Consider the following 17550-nt stretch of genomic DNA (forward strand, 5'->3'; position numbering starts at 1 on the left):
ATATTAGGGAAGATTATTATACTGGGATTGAAGTGGAAGGTACTTTCAGTGAAAAACAAATAGAAAAATATGTTATATTACAATTGTGATTTGTCAAATTTGAAATGATATTCATAAAATGAAAGAAATGATATAATGTATAATTCCAGAAATAAGATAATGCAATTTGAACTTTTAATAACAATTTTGTTTATTTCCTCTGTATTGCTATTGTTATAATTAGATTTAAGACATGAAATAGCTGATATGAATTGATATTCTTCATTGTTTTGAAGAGAAGTAGATTTGGATTTTTCTTCTTAAAGGGCAGTTATTTTTAAACGAGGATTAAAAACATGAATGAGATAAGTAAGTATACAAGAAATTGATTGAAGCACTATGGCATAGATTTACTAGAAAAAAAGCAAATAGCCAATAGAATTTTTGATAGCTAATACCGTTTTGAACTTGAATGAGAACAGAAAACAATCTTTGAAATCCAGATGACAAAATTAGAAAAGGAAGTAGCACAAGATAAATAATGCATACCGGAACAAAATAGATATAAATTAAGAATTTTAATTAATTTGTTGATTGATACTATATTGTATTGTATTGAAATTTGAAGATATGTGATTTCGTATGTTTGTAAGGGTGGAGAAAAAAATTAAAAAATTATGCCACCAAAAAAAAAAAAGGAAAGACTGGTCATGAGCCACTGTTTTTTAGCACGGTTATAACTTCAGTCTTTGTTAAATGAATAATATCTGTATTATGATTTTTCTTAATTAAAGAGATGTATTATTTATTTATTTGACTTTTATGCCGCCCAATCCCAAAAGAATCAGGGTGGCTTACAACAATATAAGAATACAATTTACAATAAAAAGAAGTCAAATATAAATTAAAACAATAACCTCAGTTAAAACCCATGACTCAACAATCCAATCAACACATACATACCATTCAATATGATTTGGCCATGAAAGATGTGCAATTCATGGGTGACAATAATTGGAAATCTAGTTTTCATGGATAGCCAATGAGGAGAAATGATGGGGAGTTAGAGCCCAGTGTTGTTCAGCTTGATTGAATAGGCCTGTCCATGGAGAAACCCTTTCTATCTCAGAAATTAACACGGGGAGAATAAGACAGATGGAAATTATATATCTGAAATTGAAGACATTGTGTGGTGGGAGGCAAAAAATAGATATAGTAGAAACAACCACCCTATCTCTAAAGATAACCATTGGTTTCTTTTTCATATGACAGGCTATATTTAAAGATGCAACTATAACTTATTTTATTTTACCATGTTTCTCTGAAAATAAGATCCTGTCTCATATTTTTTTTGAACCCTGACATAAGCACTTGGCCTTATTGCCTTATTGCATTCAAACGCCCAATTGGACGTATTATCTTGGGATGTCTTATTTTGGGGGAAACAATATTTATTGAACTCTATTTTTAAAGTAATTTTTATGGGCTCAATTTTTTTAAAAAAAATGGGCCGGGGACACCACTAAACCATCTTCATTTAGCAGTCACTTCCCTTTATGCTACTTTTCTCATCTACAACATGCTGGTATAAAGATTTAGCAGCCGTTTCCTCAGATAGCACCTCTTTGCTCTGTGGTGGAATAGCCATTTGCTGAAAAAGGCAGCCAACATTTACAAGGTGTAGGGGGATTCTGTTTTTACTTCTGCATGCAAATCCTCAGATGAATACAGATGGTTTCTGACAAATCCAGAGATGTTCTACAGCGCACATATCGGAGGAAATTCCCTTCTTTGTTATTTTACCGCAGTCACCCCTTAAGGTTTGGGATCTGGGAAGGAAAAGAGAAAAGGACTTTCAGTTTAGGAAAAAGGGTAAACAAGAGCCATCTGTTCCATCAACAGAGACACCTGCCTTTTACAGCCTCTCCCCCCCCCACACACATACACAAACACACAAAAAGATACACAAACACATGCAAAATGGTATGATGTAGGAAGGTGAGGCCTCCATAAATATGTTATATTTAGTAAACCAGAGATTTCTTTGTTGTTGGAACTGCAATAAGCCATAGAAGGAAAATATTATCATTAGAATTTTATCCTGCCTTTATTACTTTAGAGGTAAAGCAAAGAAGGGAACATATACAATTCTCATTCAGCTTCTTATTTTCCACATAACAGCAATCCTGTGAAGTGAGCTGGGCTGAGAGAGTGACTAGCTCAATGTTGCCTAGCTAGCTTTCATGCCTAAGTGTTGTGATTCAGCCTGAGGCTCCTCAGGGACCGGCTGGAGCTATGCCGGATCCATGCCCAGAGGAGGAGGACAGTGACCAGGAGGGGGAGGACCAGGCAGACGGGGGAGAGGAACGTCAGGAAGAGGAGGAGGGAGAGCAGCCTGAGACCCCCGGGGGGGGGCCTCTCCCCAGCTAGTAGCCTGGATTCATTGGATGAAGACGCACAGGCTATGATAGACATGAGGCAGAGACGTGCAGCTCAAAGAAGGGGCCAATTAGAAAGGTATTTCCATCCCTGAATTGGCAACAGCTGGGTTTGGGTGTGGTTCTCCTCAGCAGGGTTGAAAAGGCAGGCCCGCCCTTACAGTCTTTTGGAGAGTTATCAACTGGGAGTCCTGTGACCTTGCTTCAATTCTTGGCGTCTCTGATCTTGGCTTGTGGCCTAGAAGGCTGAGAGACTTGGGGGAGGCGTGGGTTTTATTATCTCCAGTGTTGTTTTTGCCAGCAAGAATCCTGTTTTATTGCCTGGCCTTCGTGAAACCTCCGTGAAGCTTCATCGTGTTCCTGTCTGTAAGAACAGTTTTTGTTACCTGTGTTTGCTTTCCAGTATATAAACTGCCTTTGCTTTTTACCAGTGTGTCTGGATACTCTTTTTGGTTGGTGTTGGCGTCTGGGGGGACCCAGACAGAACAATAAGGAGGGACTAGAACTCACAGTCTCCTGGTCATTAAAACTCTCTGAAATCATTAAAAGTCACTTTGGGTTTGTGCATTTGGTGCATTCAACACACCAAAAAAGAGAAGCAAAAGTTTTATAAAACTCAAAAAACTTGATACAGATGTAATATTATTATAAGAAGTCCACACCAAAAAAGAGCCAAGCAAACTATTGGAAAAATAAAAAATTAAGGATGTACAGAATGCACCAAATTCAAATTAATATGAATCTAATACACAAAAATAAATAATAGAATTACAATATGACGGAATTCACATAATTTGAGATAATAATATTAATAATAAAAACTAAGAAAACACGTTACCCAAAACATTTTCGGAACCTTTATTAGAAGGTTGTAAATATTAATTTGTTAGATGTATGCATATAGAAATGTATATAGAAATGGAAAAAGCAATAGGTATTAAATAATTTGTTTGCAAATTAATGGTAATCGTTAACCTTTTTTTCAAAGGCACTGGTTCTGTGCTGTCATTGTGGCATCACCAGCAGTTTCCTTTCTGGTTTGGGAGAGCCAGTCCAAAACGGGAGTGTTAAATAGCCTACGGATTGAATAATCAAATTCAAGGCACGTGGTTGAACAGGTCCCGCTTTATTAGTACAGCAAGAACACAGGACAAGGACAACCAGAAGAAGAATGGCTCCTGGCGGCTCAGGCAGGCCTATTTAACTTGGAGTGGCATCCAATCCCCAGGCTTGAATCTCCTGCTAGAGATTCAACCATTCTGGCTGAAACTGGGACATAACAGGAAGGAACCCACCTCTGATTCTGTCTTAGGCATAGCTTTTTACAGTTCTACTGAAGTGGTTCCTTCATTGATGAAGTGAAAGCTGACCTGTAAACTCTTTAAGATGCTTCTACTGCTTCTAGGTGTCTAAATTATATACACCTCTCTTTTATTTACCTTTATTCTAAAAACTCCACTACATTACAGATGTTTTCTTCCTTGGATACTTGAATACTCACTGTGTTTGGTTTAATGGAGAGCCATTGACCCACATCCACTTCTCCTCTGGCAATTTGAATGTGAGTCCAATCCATGTTTCCAATTTCTTTATTTTGTCCTGGATGAACTCCTATAAAATATCATTTAATTTTCATTACAAGGATGGCTATAGGTATCCCTCACAGTGTCCTATTACTGAGATTCTGTTAAAGAGTTGAATATTGGGCGCTGTCAAACAAAATGAAATTCAAAGGTGAAAAAAGCAAGAAAAACAAAATGCATAGGTACAGTATGCGTGGTATCTTGCTGAGCAAGTAGTAACTGTGAGAGGGATCTAGAAGTCCCAGTGGACAACCATTTAAATATGAGCCAGCAGTGTGAAGCAGCTGCCAAAAAAGCCAACAGTTTGTTTGTTTGTTTGTTTGTTTGTTTGTTTATTTATTTACTTATTTACTTATTTACTTATTTACTTATTTACTTATTTATTTATTTATTTATTGGATTTACATGCTGACCCTCTCCGTGGACTCGGGGCGGCTTACAACATTTTAGTAAAAAATACAATAAATAAAACATTCTAGGCCAATTAATAGGATAATAACTTTAAAAAATTTCTTAAAACTAAACATTTAAAATCAAAAAGTCACACACATACTATCATACCAGATACATTCATTGGACAGAGGCTGGGGTCTAATGACCCCCAGCCTGGTGACATAAATACGCTTCCAAATTCTTATGGAAGGCAAAGAGGGTGGGGGAAGTGCGAATCTCTGGGGGGAGTTGATTCCAGAGGGCTGGGGCTCCCACAGAGAAAGCTCTTCCCCTAGGCCCCGCCAGCTGCCATTGTCCGGTTGACGGGACCCTGAGGAGACCAATTCTGTGGGACCTAACCAGACGCTGGGATTTGTACGGTAGAAGGCGGTCTCGGAGATAATGTGGTCCTATGCCATGTAGGGCTTTATAGGTCATAACCAACACTTTGAATTGTGTCCAGAAACCAATCAGCAGCCAATGCAATCCGCGGAGTGATGGAGAGATGTGGGAATATTTTTGAAGATCCAAAACTGCTCGCACAGCTGCATTTTGGATGATTTGAAGTTTCCAAACATTCTTCAAAGGTAGCCCCATGTAGAGAGCAGTAGGCCAATCTCGAGATGATAAGGGCATGAGTGATCATGAGCAAAGACTCCCTGTCCAAATAAGGTCGCAACTGGTGCACCAGGCGAACCTGGGCAAACGCCCCCCTCGCCACAGCCGAAAGATGGTTTTCTAAAGTTAGCTGTGAAATGAGGAGGATGCCCAAGTTGTGGTCAATAATTCCCCCCCAAGGTAATGAAGGAGAGATGGACGTGTCTTGGGAGGCAGTACCAACAGCCACTCCATCTTGTCTGGATTGAGCTTGAGCCTGTTGACACCCATCCAGACCCTGACAGCCTCCAGACAATGACACATTACTACCACTGCTTCACTGAGTGAACACGGGGTGGAATTGTACAGCTGAGTATCATCAGCGTACTGGTGGTAACTCATCCCATGCCCTTGCATGATCTCACCCAGAAGTTTCATGTAGATATTAAGCAACAGGTGAGAGGATTGACCCCTGAGGAGCCCCAAAAGGTAGGGACCTAGGAGTCGACCTTTGACCCCCCACTAACTCCGACTGCGACCGACCAGAGAGGTAGGAGGAGAACCACTGAAGGACAGTGCCTCCCGCTCCCAAACCCTCCAGTCAGCGCAGAAGGATACCATGATCGATGGTATTGAAAGCTGCTGAGAGGTCAAGAAGCACCAGGACAGAGGATAAACCCCGGGCCCGCCAGAGATCATCGATCAGCGCGACCAAAGTAGTTTCCGTGCTGTAGCCGGGTCTGAATCCTGACTGTTGAGGGCCTACAAGGATCGCTGGAACTGGAGCAATGCCACCTTCTCAACAACCTTCCCCATGAAGGGAAGGTTGGAGACAGGACGATAGTTATTAAACGTTTGGGTCCAGGGAAAGCTGCTTGAGGAGGGGGCGCACAAGTGCCTCCTTGTAGGGAGCCAGGAATGACCCCTCCCTCAGAGAAGCATTGGTAATCTCCTGGACCCAGCTCCATGTCACCTCCTTGCTGGTCGAAACCAGCCAGGAGGGACACGGGTCCAATAAATAGATGGCAGAACTCACAGCTCCAAAGGTCTTGTCCACTTCATCAGGTGTCACCAGGTCAAACTTGCTCCAAACAGGTCAGGTCAGGTCAGTCGACTCTGCATTCCAATTGGAGTCAAGACCAGTCCGGATCCGAGCGATTTCATCTGTGAAAAACTGGTTAAATGCCTCAGCACTACCCTGCAAAGGTTCCTCAACTGCCCCCTGATTAAGGAGGGAGCGAGTCACCCTAAACAGGGCGCCTCAGCGGTATTCCACAGACACAATCAGGCCAACATTGTATGCACATCTTGTTGACCTGATTGCCACTTTGTAAATCTTAATACAGTAGTACCCCTAGATACAAGTATAATTCGTTCCAGAAGGGAGCTTGTATGTCGAGCAACTCGTATCTGGAACAAATGACTTTAGACTTTGTTTTTCCCCTCCAAGATAACCAAAAGCAAGGATTATTGCGCCACCTAGTGGACGCTCAGCTCGTAACCCGAATTTGAGCTCGGGTCTCGAAAAGAAATTTCTCTCCACTCGTGGCTCGTATCTTGAAATACTCGCAGGTGGAGCAGCTCGTATCTAGAGGTACTACTGTATGAGCTTTTACAAGTGTTTGGTCAGATTCGGATCTGGTTTTCCAGTTCTAGGCTGCATAAACAGAGGGATAGAATTAAAATCACATGAAGTGATTTTTGTATGCCGCCCCGAGTTTTCGGAGAGGGGCGGCATACAAATCCAAATAATAAATAAATAAATAAATAAATAAATAAATAAGTGTGAATACCATTTTATAAAGCCTTAGTAAGGCCACACTTGGAATACTACATTCAGTTTTGGTCACCACAATGTAAAAAAAATGTTGAGAGTCTAGAAACTGTGCAGAGTAGAGCAACAAAGATGATTAGGGGACCGGAGGCTAAAGCAGACGTAGAACGGTTGCAGGAACTGTGTATGTCTAGTTTAATGAAAAGAAGTGACTCAAGTTATTCTTCAAAGTACCCGAGGGAAGAACAAGAAATAATGGGTGGAAACTAAAGCAACCTAGAACTAAGGAGAAATTTCCTGACAGTTAGAATAATTAATTAGTGGAACAACTTGCCTCTAGAAGTTGTAAATGCTCCAACGCTGGATATTTCAAATAAGAGATTGGACAACCATTTTTCTGAAAGGGTATAGGGTTGGACTAGAAGACCTCCAAGGTCCCTTCCAATTTTGTTATTCTATTCTAAATTATTCCAAATGAATTAACTGCCCAAACATTGACATTTTGCCAGTTGTGCTTCTGCTTATGCTTCAGATAGAAAAAGATGAAGTACAGTAGTACCCCTAGATACAAGCATAATTGGTTCCAGAAGGGAGCTTGTATCTCGAGCAAACTCGTATCTGGAACAAATTGCTTTAGACTTTGTTTTCCCCTCCAAGATAACCAAAAGCAAGGATTCTTGCGCCACCTAGTGGACGTTCAGCTCGTATCCCAAATTTCAGCTCGGAGCTTGAACAGAAATGTTTCTCCCCTTCTGTTGTGATTCCGTCTGAGGCCCCTCAGGGAACGTCTGATCCTCTGCCGGCTTCCTGCTCAGAGGGGGAGGATGAGGAACAGGAGGTTCAGGCAGATGGGGAGGAGGAATCTCAGGCTGAGGGAGAGGGAGGAAAGCCAGAGTCCCCCGAGAGGGAGCTCTCCCCAGCAAGCAGCCTGGATTCCTTAGATGAAAATGCACAAGCAATAATCGATCTCCGGCAGAGAAGAGCAACACAACGAAGGGGACAATTAGCCAGGTACTTTCAGCACTAAAGAGGCAACAGCTGGGTTTGGGTGTGGTGCTCTCTGGAAAGGCTGAAAAGGCAGACCCACCCTTCCTGGCTTGTGGAGTATTATCTTTGGGAGTCCTGGGACCTGGCTGTGATCTTTGGCGTCTTGGAATTCTGGTTTGTGACTTTGAATACTGAAACCTTGGGGGGGGAAAGGTGTGGGTCTTATTCTCTACAGTGGTGGGTGTGCCAGCAAGAAGTCTGCTGTATTGTCTGGCCATCAGGACTCTGCTGTGAAGTTTCATAGCCTGCCTGTTGGGAAGAACAGGTTTTTCTCTGTGTTTATTTTTCAAACTATAAAGTGCTTTTGCTTTTACCAGCGTGTCTGGCTGCTTTTTCCAGTTGGTGTTGAAGTCTGGGGGCACCCAGACAGAACACCTCCTAGCTCGTATCTGGAAATACTCGCATGTAGAGCAGCTCGTGTCTAGAGGTACTACTGTATATCAAAGTAAGATCAATGTAAACATTCATGAGGTAAGGCTCCTACTATGTATTCATTTGGCTAATCCCACTTCCTTTGAAGCAGGGGTGTCAAATTGGGGGCCCATGGCCCAGATGTATCACATGCTGGCCATGCCTATCCCAGCTCAAGGCAAAAATGCTGTGACACGTCATGCGACGTCAACATGATGTGGTGAGTTTAACACCTGTGTTCTGAACTATCACCTGAAACATTCTGGTAAATGATAGTCTAAGCACTGAAATATTTTTATTTAAATTAAAAATAGAAAAAATAAGAAAGCTATGGATTCTGAATCTGTGACAAATTCTTTTACCTGCTGTCCTGTACTAGAAATAACCAATAGCTGAGATCTTTTTCCTGCACAATTCTTGTAGCTTTCGTTCCAGGACTGGATTGAAGTAGAAATCCAGTAGCATTTGTCCTCATACGGAAACCAGTTTAGAGGACACACACTGCAGGATCCATTCTCTAGGAAAGAAAACAAATCTTTTCTTTAAAAAAAATATGTCCGTAATCAACTGTACAGTTATATTTCACACTCTGGAAAGGTAAGGAGGGGAGTCTTGGGAGACGGGCGGCATACAAATCTAATAATAAATAAATAAATAAATTCTCATTTTTTACTGGGTTGGAGTCATTCATTTATTCATTCAATTTCATGGTTTGCATAGGTTAGCATTTTCTTTTTTTAAAAGAATGCTAGTAAATTTCGTATAAGGGCTAAAACATAACAACAACAAAAAAGGTGGGTGAGGGGGACAACAGGGAAAGTTTCAGAAGGGAATAAGAAACACAGCAAAATTAACATTAAAAAAAGATTACTTCCAAGTCTCTTCATTGTGGATGCAGTTATATATATAATACAATACATTCTTATTTTAGTTTAACAAGAGAAAAAATATATATAAAACCCTATAAAAATATACACACCAATCAACTAACAACAGCATCTAGCTATCTACCTTATCTTTCAGAGTATAAGACACATCCGCCACCCCAAAAGAGGGTAGAAATGTTGGTGCATCTTATACACTGAATGCAGCCATTTTTTCTATCTTGAAGCACACACACACACCCATCTGCAGAGAGCTTTTGTTTTATTTATTTATTCATTCATTCATTCAATTTTTATGCCGCCCTTCTCCTTCGACTCAGGGCGGCTTACAACATGTTAGCAATAGCACTTTTTAACAGAGCCAGCAATATTGCCCCCACAATCCGGCTCCTGATTTTACCCACCTCGGAAGGATGGAAGGCTGAGTCAACCTTGAGCCGGTGATGAGATTTGAACCGCTGACCTACAGATCTACAGTCAGCTTCAGTGGCCTGCAGTACTGCACTCTACCTGCTGCGCCGCCCCAGCTCTTATTGGTTGCAGGGCAATGGCAAAAATGCCTGTTTTTGTGAAAAAGTGACCATTTTTCACCTTTTTTTTTCACAAAAATGGGATGTGGTGAGGGCCTGGGGAGCCTGCAGAGAGCTCCTAGAACTGGGGGGAAGGCAAAAATGCCTCCATTTGTGAAAAACAGCCATTTTTCACAAAAATGGGGGCATTTTTGTCATTCCCCAGCACCCAGGAGCTCTCTGCAGGCCCCCCAGACCCTCACCACATCCCATTTTGTGGGGGAAAAAATCAGACTAAAAACGGACTGTTTTTCACAAAAATGGATCTGGTTTTGCCTTCTAATTACCTCATCTAGCATGACTGGAGGAGGAATTCTGGGAGTTGAAGTCCACAAGTTTTAAAAGCTGTCAAGTTTGAAGTTTGTAAAAAGTGTACATTGCTTTAAAAAGTATTTTGCTACACTGGTATTTTATTAAATAATATATTACTGCACCATTTGGTTCAGAATACTTTTTTCTTTGTTTTCCACCTCTAAAATCTAGGTGTCTTATACTCTGAAAAATACGGTATCTCTATATATCTCTTTCTCTATCTACATCTACATCTACATATCTCTCTATCTCTATCTCTATATATCTATATAGGAGTGGCTGTGGGTTTTGCCTCCCAAGGACAATTCCATTTGTCCATCCATTACCCTGGGGGGGATTATTGACCCCCCTCAGAGAGAGTCTGCAACTTGGGCGTCCTCCTCGATCCAAAGCTAACATTAGAGAACCATCTTTCAGCTGTGGCGAGAGGGGCGTTTGCCCAGGTTCGCCTGGTGCACCAGTTGTGGCCCTATCTGGACCGGGAGTCACTGCTCACAGTCACTCATGCCCTCATCACCTCGAGGCTCGACTACTGTAATGCTCTCTACATGGGGCTACCTTTGAAGTGTGTTCGGAAACTTCAGATCGTGCAGAATGCAGCTGCGAGAGCAATCATGGGTTTCCCTAAATATGCCCATGTCACACCAACATTACGCAGTCTGCATTGGTTGCTGATCAGTTTCCGGTTACAATTCAAAGTATTGGTTACGACCTATAAAGCCCTTCATGGCATCGGACCAGAATATCTCTGAGACCGCCTTCTGCCGCACGAATCCCAGCGACCAGTTAGGTCCCACAGAGGGCCTTCTCCGGGTCCCATCGACTAAACAATGTTGTCTGGCGGGACCCAGGGGAAGAGCCTTCTCTGTGATGGCCCCGACCCTCTGGAACCAGCTCCTCCCAGAGATTAGGATTGCTCCCACCCTCCTTGTCTTTAGAAAACTCCTTAAAACCCAACTCTGCCGTCAGGCATGGGGGAATTGAGACATCTCCCCCAAGCCTACATATGGTATGCTTGTGTTGTATGTTCTTTTAAATAATGGGTTTTAGATATTTTTAAATATTAGATTTGTTCTCTGTACATTGTTTTATTATTGTGAGCCGCCCCGAGTCTGCGGAGAGGGGTGGCATACAAATCTAATAAATATTAATAATAAATAATAATAATAATATATCTCAGGGGTGGATTCTAATTTACCTCACTGCCAGTTCACTTCCTCCGGTGGTTAGAGGTTGGCCTAGGCAAGCAGCCCAACTTTAATCTCAGACTAGCTGATGAGAGCTAAAGTGTTTGATATAGACCTGTACTAGACTCCTTTTATTTCTTTATCAGTAAAATGTAATTTGTACAGAAAAATGGTTTGTTATGAAAAGCAACTGTTTCCATGTGGCCAAAAACAAGATGGCGACCGCATGCCAGAAATTGCCGGAACAGTGCTGGAAATGAAAGATGGCAGCACCCACGGAACAGCAATGACGGTCACTGCAGATTTGGGCGAACTGGTCTGAACTGGGAGGAACCCACCCCTGAGGTAGATGATGCTTCCTTGAGGGAGATAAGCATTCCAGAAATGCAATTAAACAATCAATAAGAGATGATAGATATATTTGCTGTTAAAAATTTCTCAGAAAATTATAACAATGGTCATCGGAACATTTCAGTTAAAAATAGAAACAGTTACCTGTAACATCACACAAATGTTGCCTTAGACAAGTTCTGAGTTTTTCTAATTCTTCATTTGTTTTGTTTTCATCTTGTTTGTATTGATGTGCATTTGAAATTCCAGTCATTTCCTGGGAGTTTTGTGAGCTGCTGTTTCTCGCTGTTAAAAAACCGCAGCTCAGGCCTATTAAAACATTAAGCCAGAATTATAATCACATAATTAAAACTGCACAATGTCACAGATATTGCATTCTGGATAGAGAGAGTCCCATCTGGATTCTGCCAAGGATTCATAATAATATTCAAGCAGTACTAAAGCTCCATTTAGCACCTTTTGATAGCCTCTCGCAAACTTTATTATTTTGTTGATGTCCTGCCGTTATTATTTTTATAATAAAACTTAAGGCAAAGAATGCACTCAATACTTCTTTTTTCTTCTATTTTCTCCACAACAACATCCTGTAATGTAGGGTGGTCCGAGAGAGAGTGGGCGGCTCATTGTTACCAAACTGGGTTTCATGTCTAAGGTGGGATTAGAACTCTTGGCTTCTAGCCTGGTCCCTTCACCACTACACCAAACCGGCTCTCTTTTACCTGGGGCAATTTCACCTGGGGCAATTTCTTCATTAAACAAACTGAGAGACCACAAAACACCATGCGATGGTTTACGTTCTCCTGACCTCTTTATTAAGCAAGATAAGGGCCTGAAGAAAAATGTGATGGACTAGGCCTGTGATGGCGAAATTATGGCACGCGTGCCACAGGTGGCACACGGAGCCATATTGGAGGACATGCGAGACTTCATCATATTTCAGCTCCAGTGTGCAGGCGTGTGGCTGGCCAGCTGATTTTCCGCGTTGGGAAAGGCCGTTTCACCCTCATGCAACGGAACAGGAAGTTGGAAAAAATTCACTTCCAATTTGCTGTTGTGCTGTTTTTGCATTCCAGAGGGTTCAGGGAAGCTTCCTGAAGCCTCCGAGTAGGAAAAACAGTACAATGGGTAAACCAGAAGTGCGTTTTCTGAACTTCCAGTTTGACGTTGTGCTACTTTTTCAACTCCAGAGTTGTACATTGGTGCAACCGAGGATTGGAGGTAAGTTTGGACCAGTTCGCCTGAATTGGTAGTGACCTGCTGGTGATGTCACGATGGCATCACGGAACTGGTTCAGCTGGTGATGGTATGTGGGCGTCGCCATCTTTTTTGGAGGTTTTTTTGGATTTTTTTCTTCTTCTGAGCATTTGCACAACCGCAGTTTCCAGCTCTGTGCATGCGGTCACCATCTTATTTTTGGCTTTTTAAAAAGAACATTTAGGATTTCTTTTAAAAAATTCCTTTTCTTCTGAGCATGTGCAGAAGTCGCGTTTCTGGCACTGTGCATGCAGTCGCCATCTTGTTTTTGGCTTTTTAAAAAGAAAATTTTGAATTTCCTTTAAAAAATTATTTTTCTTCTGAGCATGTGCAGAAGCCACGTGCATGCAGTTGCCATCTTGTTTTTGGCTTTTATTTATTGTCAGAGTTTTCAGCACTGCGCATGCACGTGCGCCCACAAGGCAGGCCCACCTGACCCTGAAGGAAGTGAACCAGCTGCACCCTTAACCTGAATGGGGGAGGAGACAAGTTTTGATGGATGTTAAGGGGCTGGGTCCAGTGTATTTTATAAAGAAAACTAGATCTGAGAAGTTATTTATTTACCCTTCTATGAGAAAGGATGCTTTTAATCCTTGAAATGCCATAAACTAACAACCACCATGGCCAAATCATATGAATGCATGTTGTTGTGACTGTTCTATCATGGTTTTTTTAAATGGGGTTTTTATTGTTTTAGAATATGAAAATGTGACTTCAATATTAAATATGAAAATATGACTTCAGTAACCGAGTTGTCGAAGCGTGGAACTCATTACCGGACTCCATAGTGTCATCCCCAAACCCCCAACACTTTACCCTTAGATTATCTACGGTTGACCTATCCAGATTCCTAAGAGGTCAGTAAGGGGCGAGTACAAGTGCACTAGAGTGCCTTCCGTCCCCTGTCCTATTGCTCTCCTATATCTCCTATACCTTTCTTCTATTCCTATATCTCTTCTTCTATTCTTTCATTGATATGTTATATTACTTTATCTTCTTTTCTATTATTTCTTAGATATATTTTACTATTGAGTATCTCCTCTATAACCTTCATCATGTATTTTACTATGTGTATATAGATATATACCCACTAAAACCCTCATTGTGTATTGGACAAAATAAATAAATAAAATAAATTTTATATTCAACTTCTTTTTTATTGTATTGTAGTTATATAGTTTATTGTAAGCCACCCTGAATCCTTTGGGACTGGGCAGCATAGAAGTTGAACTAACTAACCAACCAACCAACCAACCAACCAACCAACCAAATAGATAGGTAGATAGGTAAATAGATAGATAGATAGATAGATAGATAGATAGATAGATAGATAGATAGATAGATAGATAGATAGATAGATAGATAGATAGATAGATAGATAGACAGACAGACAGACAGATAATCTTAGAGGGATGTCAACTCAGTATATTTCATTCTTACTTATGGAGTTTTGTCATGCTCTCTCTTCCTACAATACTTACCATTAACCCCCATCAGTATCACAGCCCCCATCAAAAGAACATTCCCAGTGCAGGAAAGCCATAGAACAGTCCAATGCCAACGAGGGCATATTCTGTGATCTGCAAAATTCAAACAAAACCATTTGGAATGTTACGAGAGTAGATAGGAGCTTTTATCTTATGTGTTTTGCAGATCGCCTGACATTTCTACCAAACAATAACAAGGTCATGCTAGAAAGGCAAGTTATTGAATCGCTCAGCTCAGCCTGTTCTCCTTGACCTTCCATTGCAGGCATGTGATATTCCGAGCCTTTGCCAAATAAACTTTTGATTCCTTATTCCAAATTCCCTTTCTGAATGTTACAAGCTGGTGCCATCCTATTCTCCCTTAATTTTAAAATTTCAGCAAAAATATGTGATACATACAGAATATAGTTGTCAGCTATGAATAAATTAACTGCCTTGAAATGGCCCCGGGTTGGGCCTAGAGACAAAAAGGAGCTGTGACGTTCCTTCAATATACCAGGGTGATCCGACATAAAAAAATATAGCCCCTCCCTGGCATAGTTCCCTCTAAGCTGAGCAGTGAGCAATCGCTCACTTAAAAATCATCATCAACAGGTTTTTCAAACCTGCCCAGAAGCCGAGAGGGAAAGAGTGAGAGGGAAGGAGAGAGAGAGGAAGAGAGAGAAACAGATAGAAAAAAGAGAGGAAGGAAAAGAGAAAGAAAAAGAATGGGAGTAAGGAAGAGAGAAAGAAAATCAAAATCTAGTTTGAAACTAGCTCAACTATTTAAGTGGCATTTTGATATTGATAGAGTTGTCCTATTATGAACTCACTGTTATAGACACACAGTACAGTATTTTATTTTGAAATTCTCTGAGGCAAAATGGTGGGTTTTTTGTTTGTTTGTTTGTTTGTTTATTTAATATTTCTGTGCCGCCCAGTCCCGAAGGGACTGCCGCTCAGACACTATACTTTTCCGCCCACCCCCCAAAAAAATTAGAGGGAACACTGCTCCCTGGTACAGAGCTGAAGGGATCAGGTCTGGTGGCTCAGCTGTTAATTCTCTGCCTTACAAGGCAGAAGCTGCCGGATCAAATCCCAGTAAGGGTGTGACTAGCTGATGAGGCCAGAACAAGGCCAAAATGGTGCCATCCTAGTCTCCCTTAATTTTAAAATTTCAGCAAAAATATGTGATACATACAGAATATAGTTGTCGGCTATGAATAAATTAGCTGCCTTGAAATGGCCCTGGGTTGGGCCTAGAGGAAAGTACAGAAAAGAGCAACTAAAATGATCATCTTGATCAAGGAAAATCTATAGATGCAATTTATATTGACTTCTGCAAAGCCTTCGATTCAGTGGTCCACAACAAACTACTTCTAAAATTCAAATCCTATGGCATCTCAGGATCCCTCCACAGATGGATTACAGCATTCCTGTCAAACAGACAACAAGTGGTTAAAATAGGAAGCACCATATCTACCCCTGTCCCTGTTAGAAGTGGTGTCCCACAAGGTAGTTCTTCATTCTCTACATAAATGACCTTTGCGATCTCATCACAAGCAAGTCTTCGGAGTCTTCGGAGAGGGGCGGCATACAAATCCAAATAATAAATAAATAAAATAAAATAAAAAACTGTGTTCTCTTTGCAGATGATGTAAAACTCTTCTACACCACCGATAACACAACTGATCTCCAAAAAGACCTAGACTCTGTTTCTGATTAGTCTAACACATGGCAACTCCAAATCTCAACCAGCAAATGCTCTGTCCATCACATCGGCAAAAAGAATCAAAACTCCAAATACAAACTGAATCAACAAATTATCACAGATAATCCCCACTCGGTCAAGGACCTCGGAGTACTAATAACTAAAGACTTAAATGCCAAAGCCCATTGCAACAACATCACTAAGAAGGCCTTAAGAGTTGTTAATCTAATCCTACGTAGCTTCCGCTCTGGTAACCTCACACTACTTACCAGAGCTTACAAAATTTTCGCCAGACCCATCCTAGAATATAGCTCATTTGTTTGGAACCCATACCACATTTCTGACATTAATACCCTCGAAAATGTCCAGAAATACTTAACCAGAAGAGCTCTTCACTCCTCTACCCGTAACAGAACACCCTACGCAACTAGACTTACAATCCTGGGTCTAGAAAGCTTAGAACTAACACGCCTCAAACATGATCTAAGTATTACCCATAAGATCATATGCTGCAACGTCCTGCCTGTCAAAGACTACTTCAGCTTCAACCACAACAACACAAGAGCCCACAACAGATATAAGCTTAATATTAACCGCTCCAAACTTGACTGTAAAAAATACAACTTTAGTAATCGAGTTGTCGAAGCGTGGAATTCACTACCGGACTCTGTAGTATCATCCCCAAACACCCAACACTTTACCCTTAGACTATCCACGGTTGACCTCACCAAGTTCCTAAGAGGTCAGTAAGGGGCGTACATAAGTGTACCATCCACCGTCCTATTGTCTCTCCTATATCTCCTATATCTTCTCTTCTATACCTATATCTTTTTCTGCTATTCTCTCATAGTTATATTTCACTCCTTTATTTTCTCCTCTATTCCCCCTTTAATACATTCTACCTGATTATATCCTCTAGAACCCTCATTGTGTATTATTCTGTATTGGACAAAACAAACAAACAAACAAATAAAAGATAAGAGAGGAAGAACCCTACTGAACTGCCTTTTGATCAAAGTTCAAATTGATAAAATTTCAGAGTTCAAGTACCAAGACTGATGAGCGTGGGTAGGTGAAGAACAGACATTTAAAACAATTTATAGTACCAAGCCACATTAACCTTTAGAGGTAATGGCTGGCAGCTCTTGTTATCTGTAAAACCACAGGAAAATAAAATGTGCCTTTCTCTTAGCACAAAGCTAACCAACACAGAACTCTTTTAAATTGTACTAGATACCTAGTCCCCATTGCATTTCTGCAAGTATTTTTAGAGATCTACTTTGCCAATGTTTTATATATGACAGAACAATGCAACCACAGTTTGTTTTTAAAGTGCCAAGGTCTGCAATGCTCTGCATTACTGCATTCATCAAGGACCCCTAAGCTTTGTGTAACTTTTGTGCAATTACTGGGGAGCAAAGTTAACCAGTGCAAAGAATTTCTTTCTGTTTTCTCTAAGATGCAACAAGGCAGAGCCAGTCTTGTCAGCAGTATCTCAGATATTATACTCGATTCTGTTATTACAATCAATATTGCATGATATCTCATGTTTTTT

At 40.9% G+C, this 17550-nt stretch overlaps 1 protein-coding gene across 1 annotated transcript; it reads right to left on the reverse strand.

Annotated features, from left to right (window-relative positions):
* Positions 1-542: 542 nt before the first annotated feature.
* On the reverse strand, positions 543-14392 carry LOC139158368 (killer cell lectin-like receptor subfamily B member 1B allele C). Its single transcript, XM_070735670.1, has 5 exons — positions 14300-14392; positions 11709-11873; positions 8624-8778; positions 3919-4028; positions 543-1808 (listed from the first exon to the last, which is right to left on the reverse strand). The coding sequence occupies exons 1-5, from the start codon at positions 14328-14330 to the stop codon at positions 1697-1699; spliced, it is 573 nt and encodes a 190-aa protein (XP_070591771.1). The 5' UTR covers positions 14331-14392; the 3' UTR covers positions 543-1696.
* Positions 14393-17550: the final 3158 nt, after the last annotated feature.

The sequence above is a fragment of the Erythrolamprus reginae genome, chromosome 2, assembly GCF_031021105.1.
Source record: "Erythrolamprus reginae isolate rEryReg1 chromosome 2, rEryReg1.hap1, whole genome shotgun sequence".
Taxonomy (NCBI): Eukaryota; Metazoa; Chordata; class Lepidosauria; order Squamata; family Dipsadidae; genus Erythrolamprus; species Erythrolamprus reginae.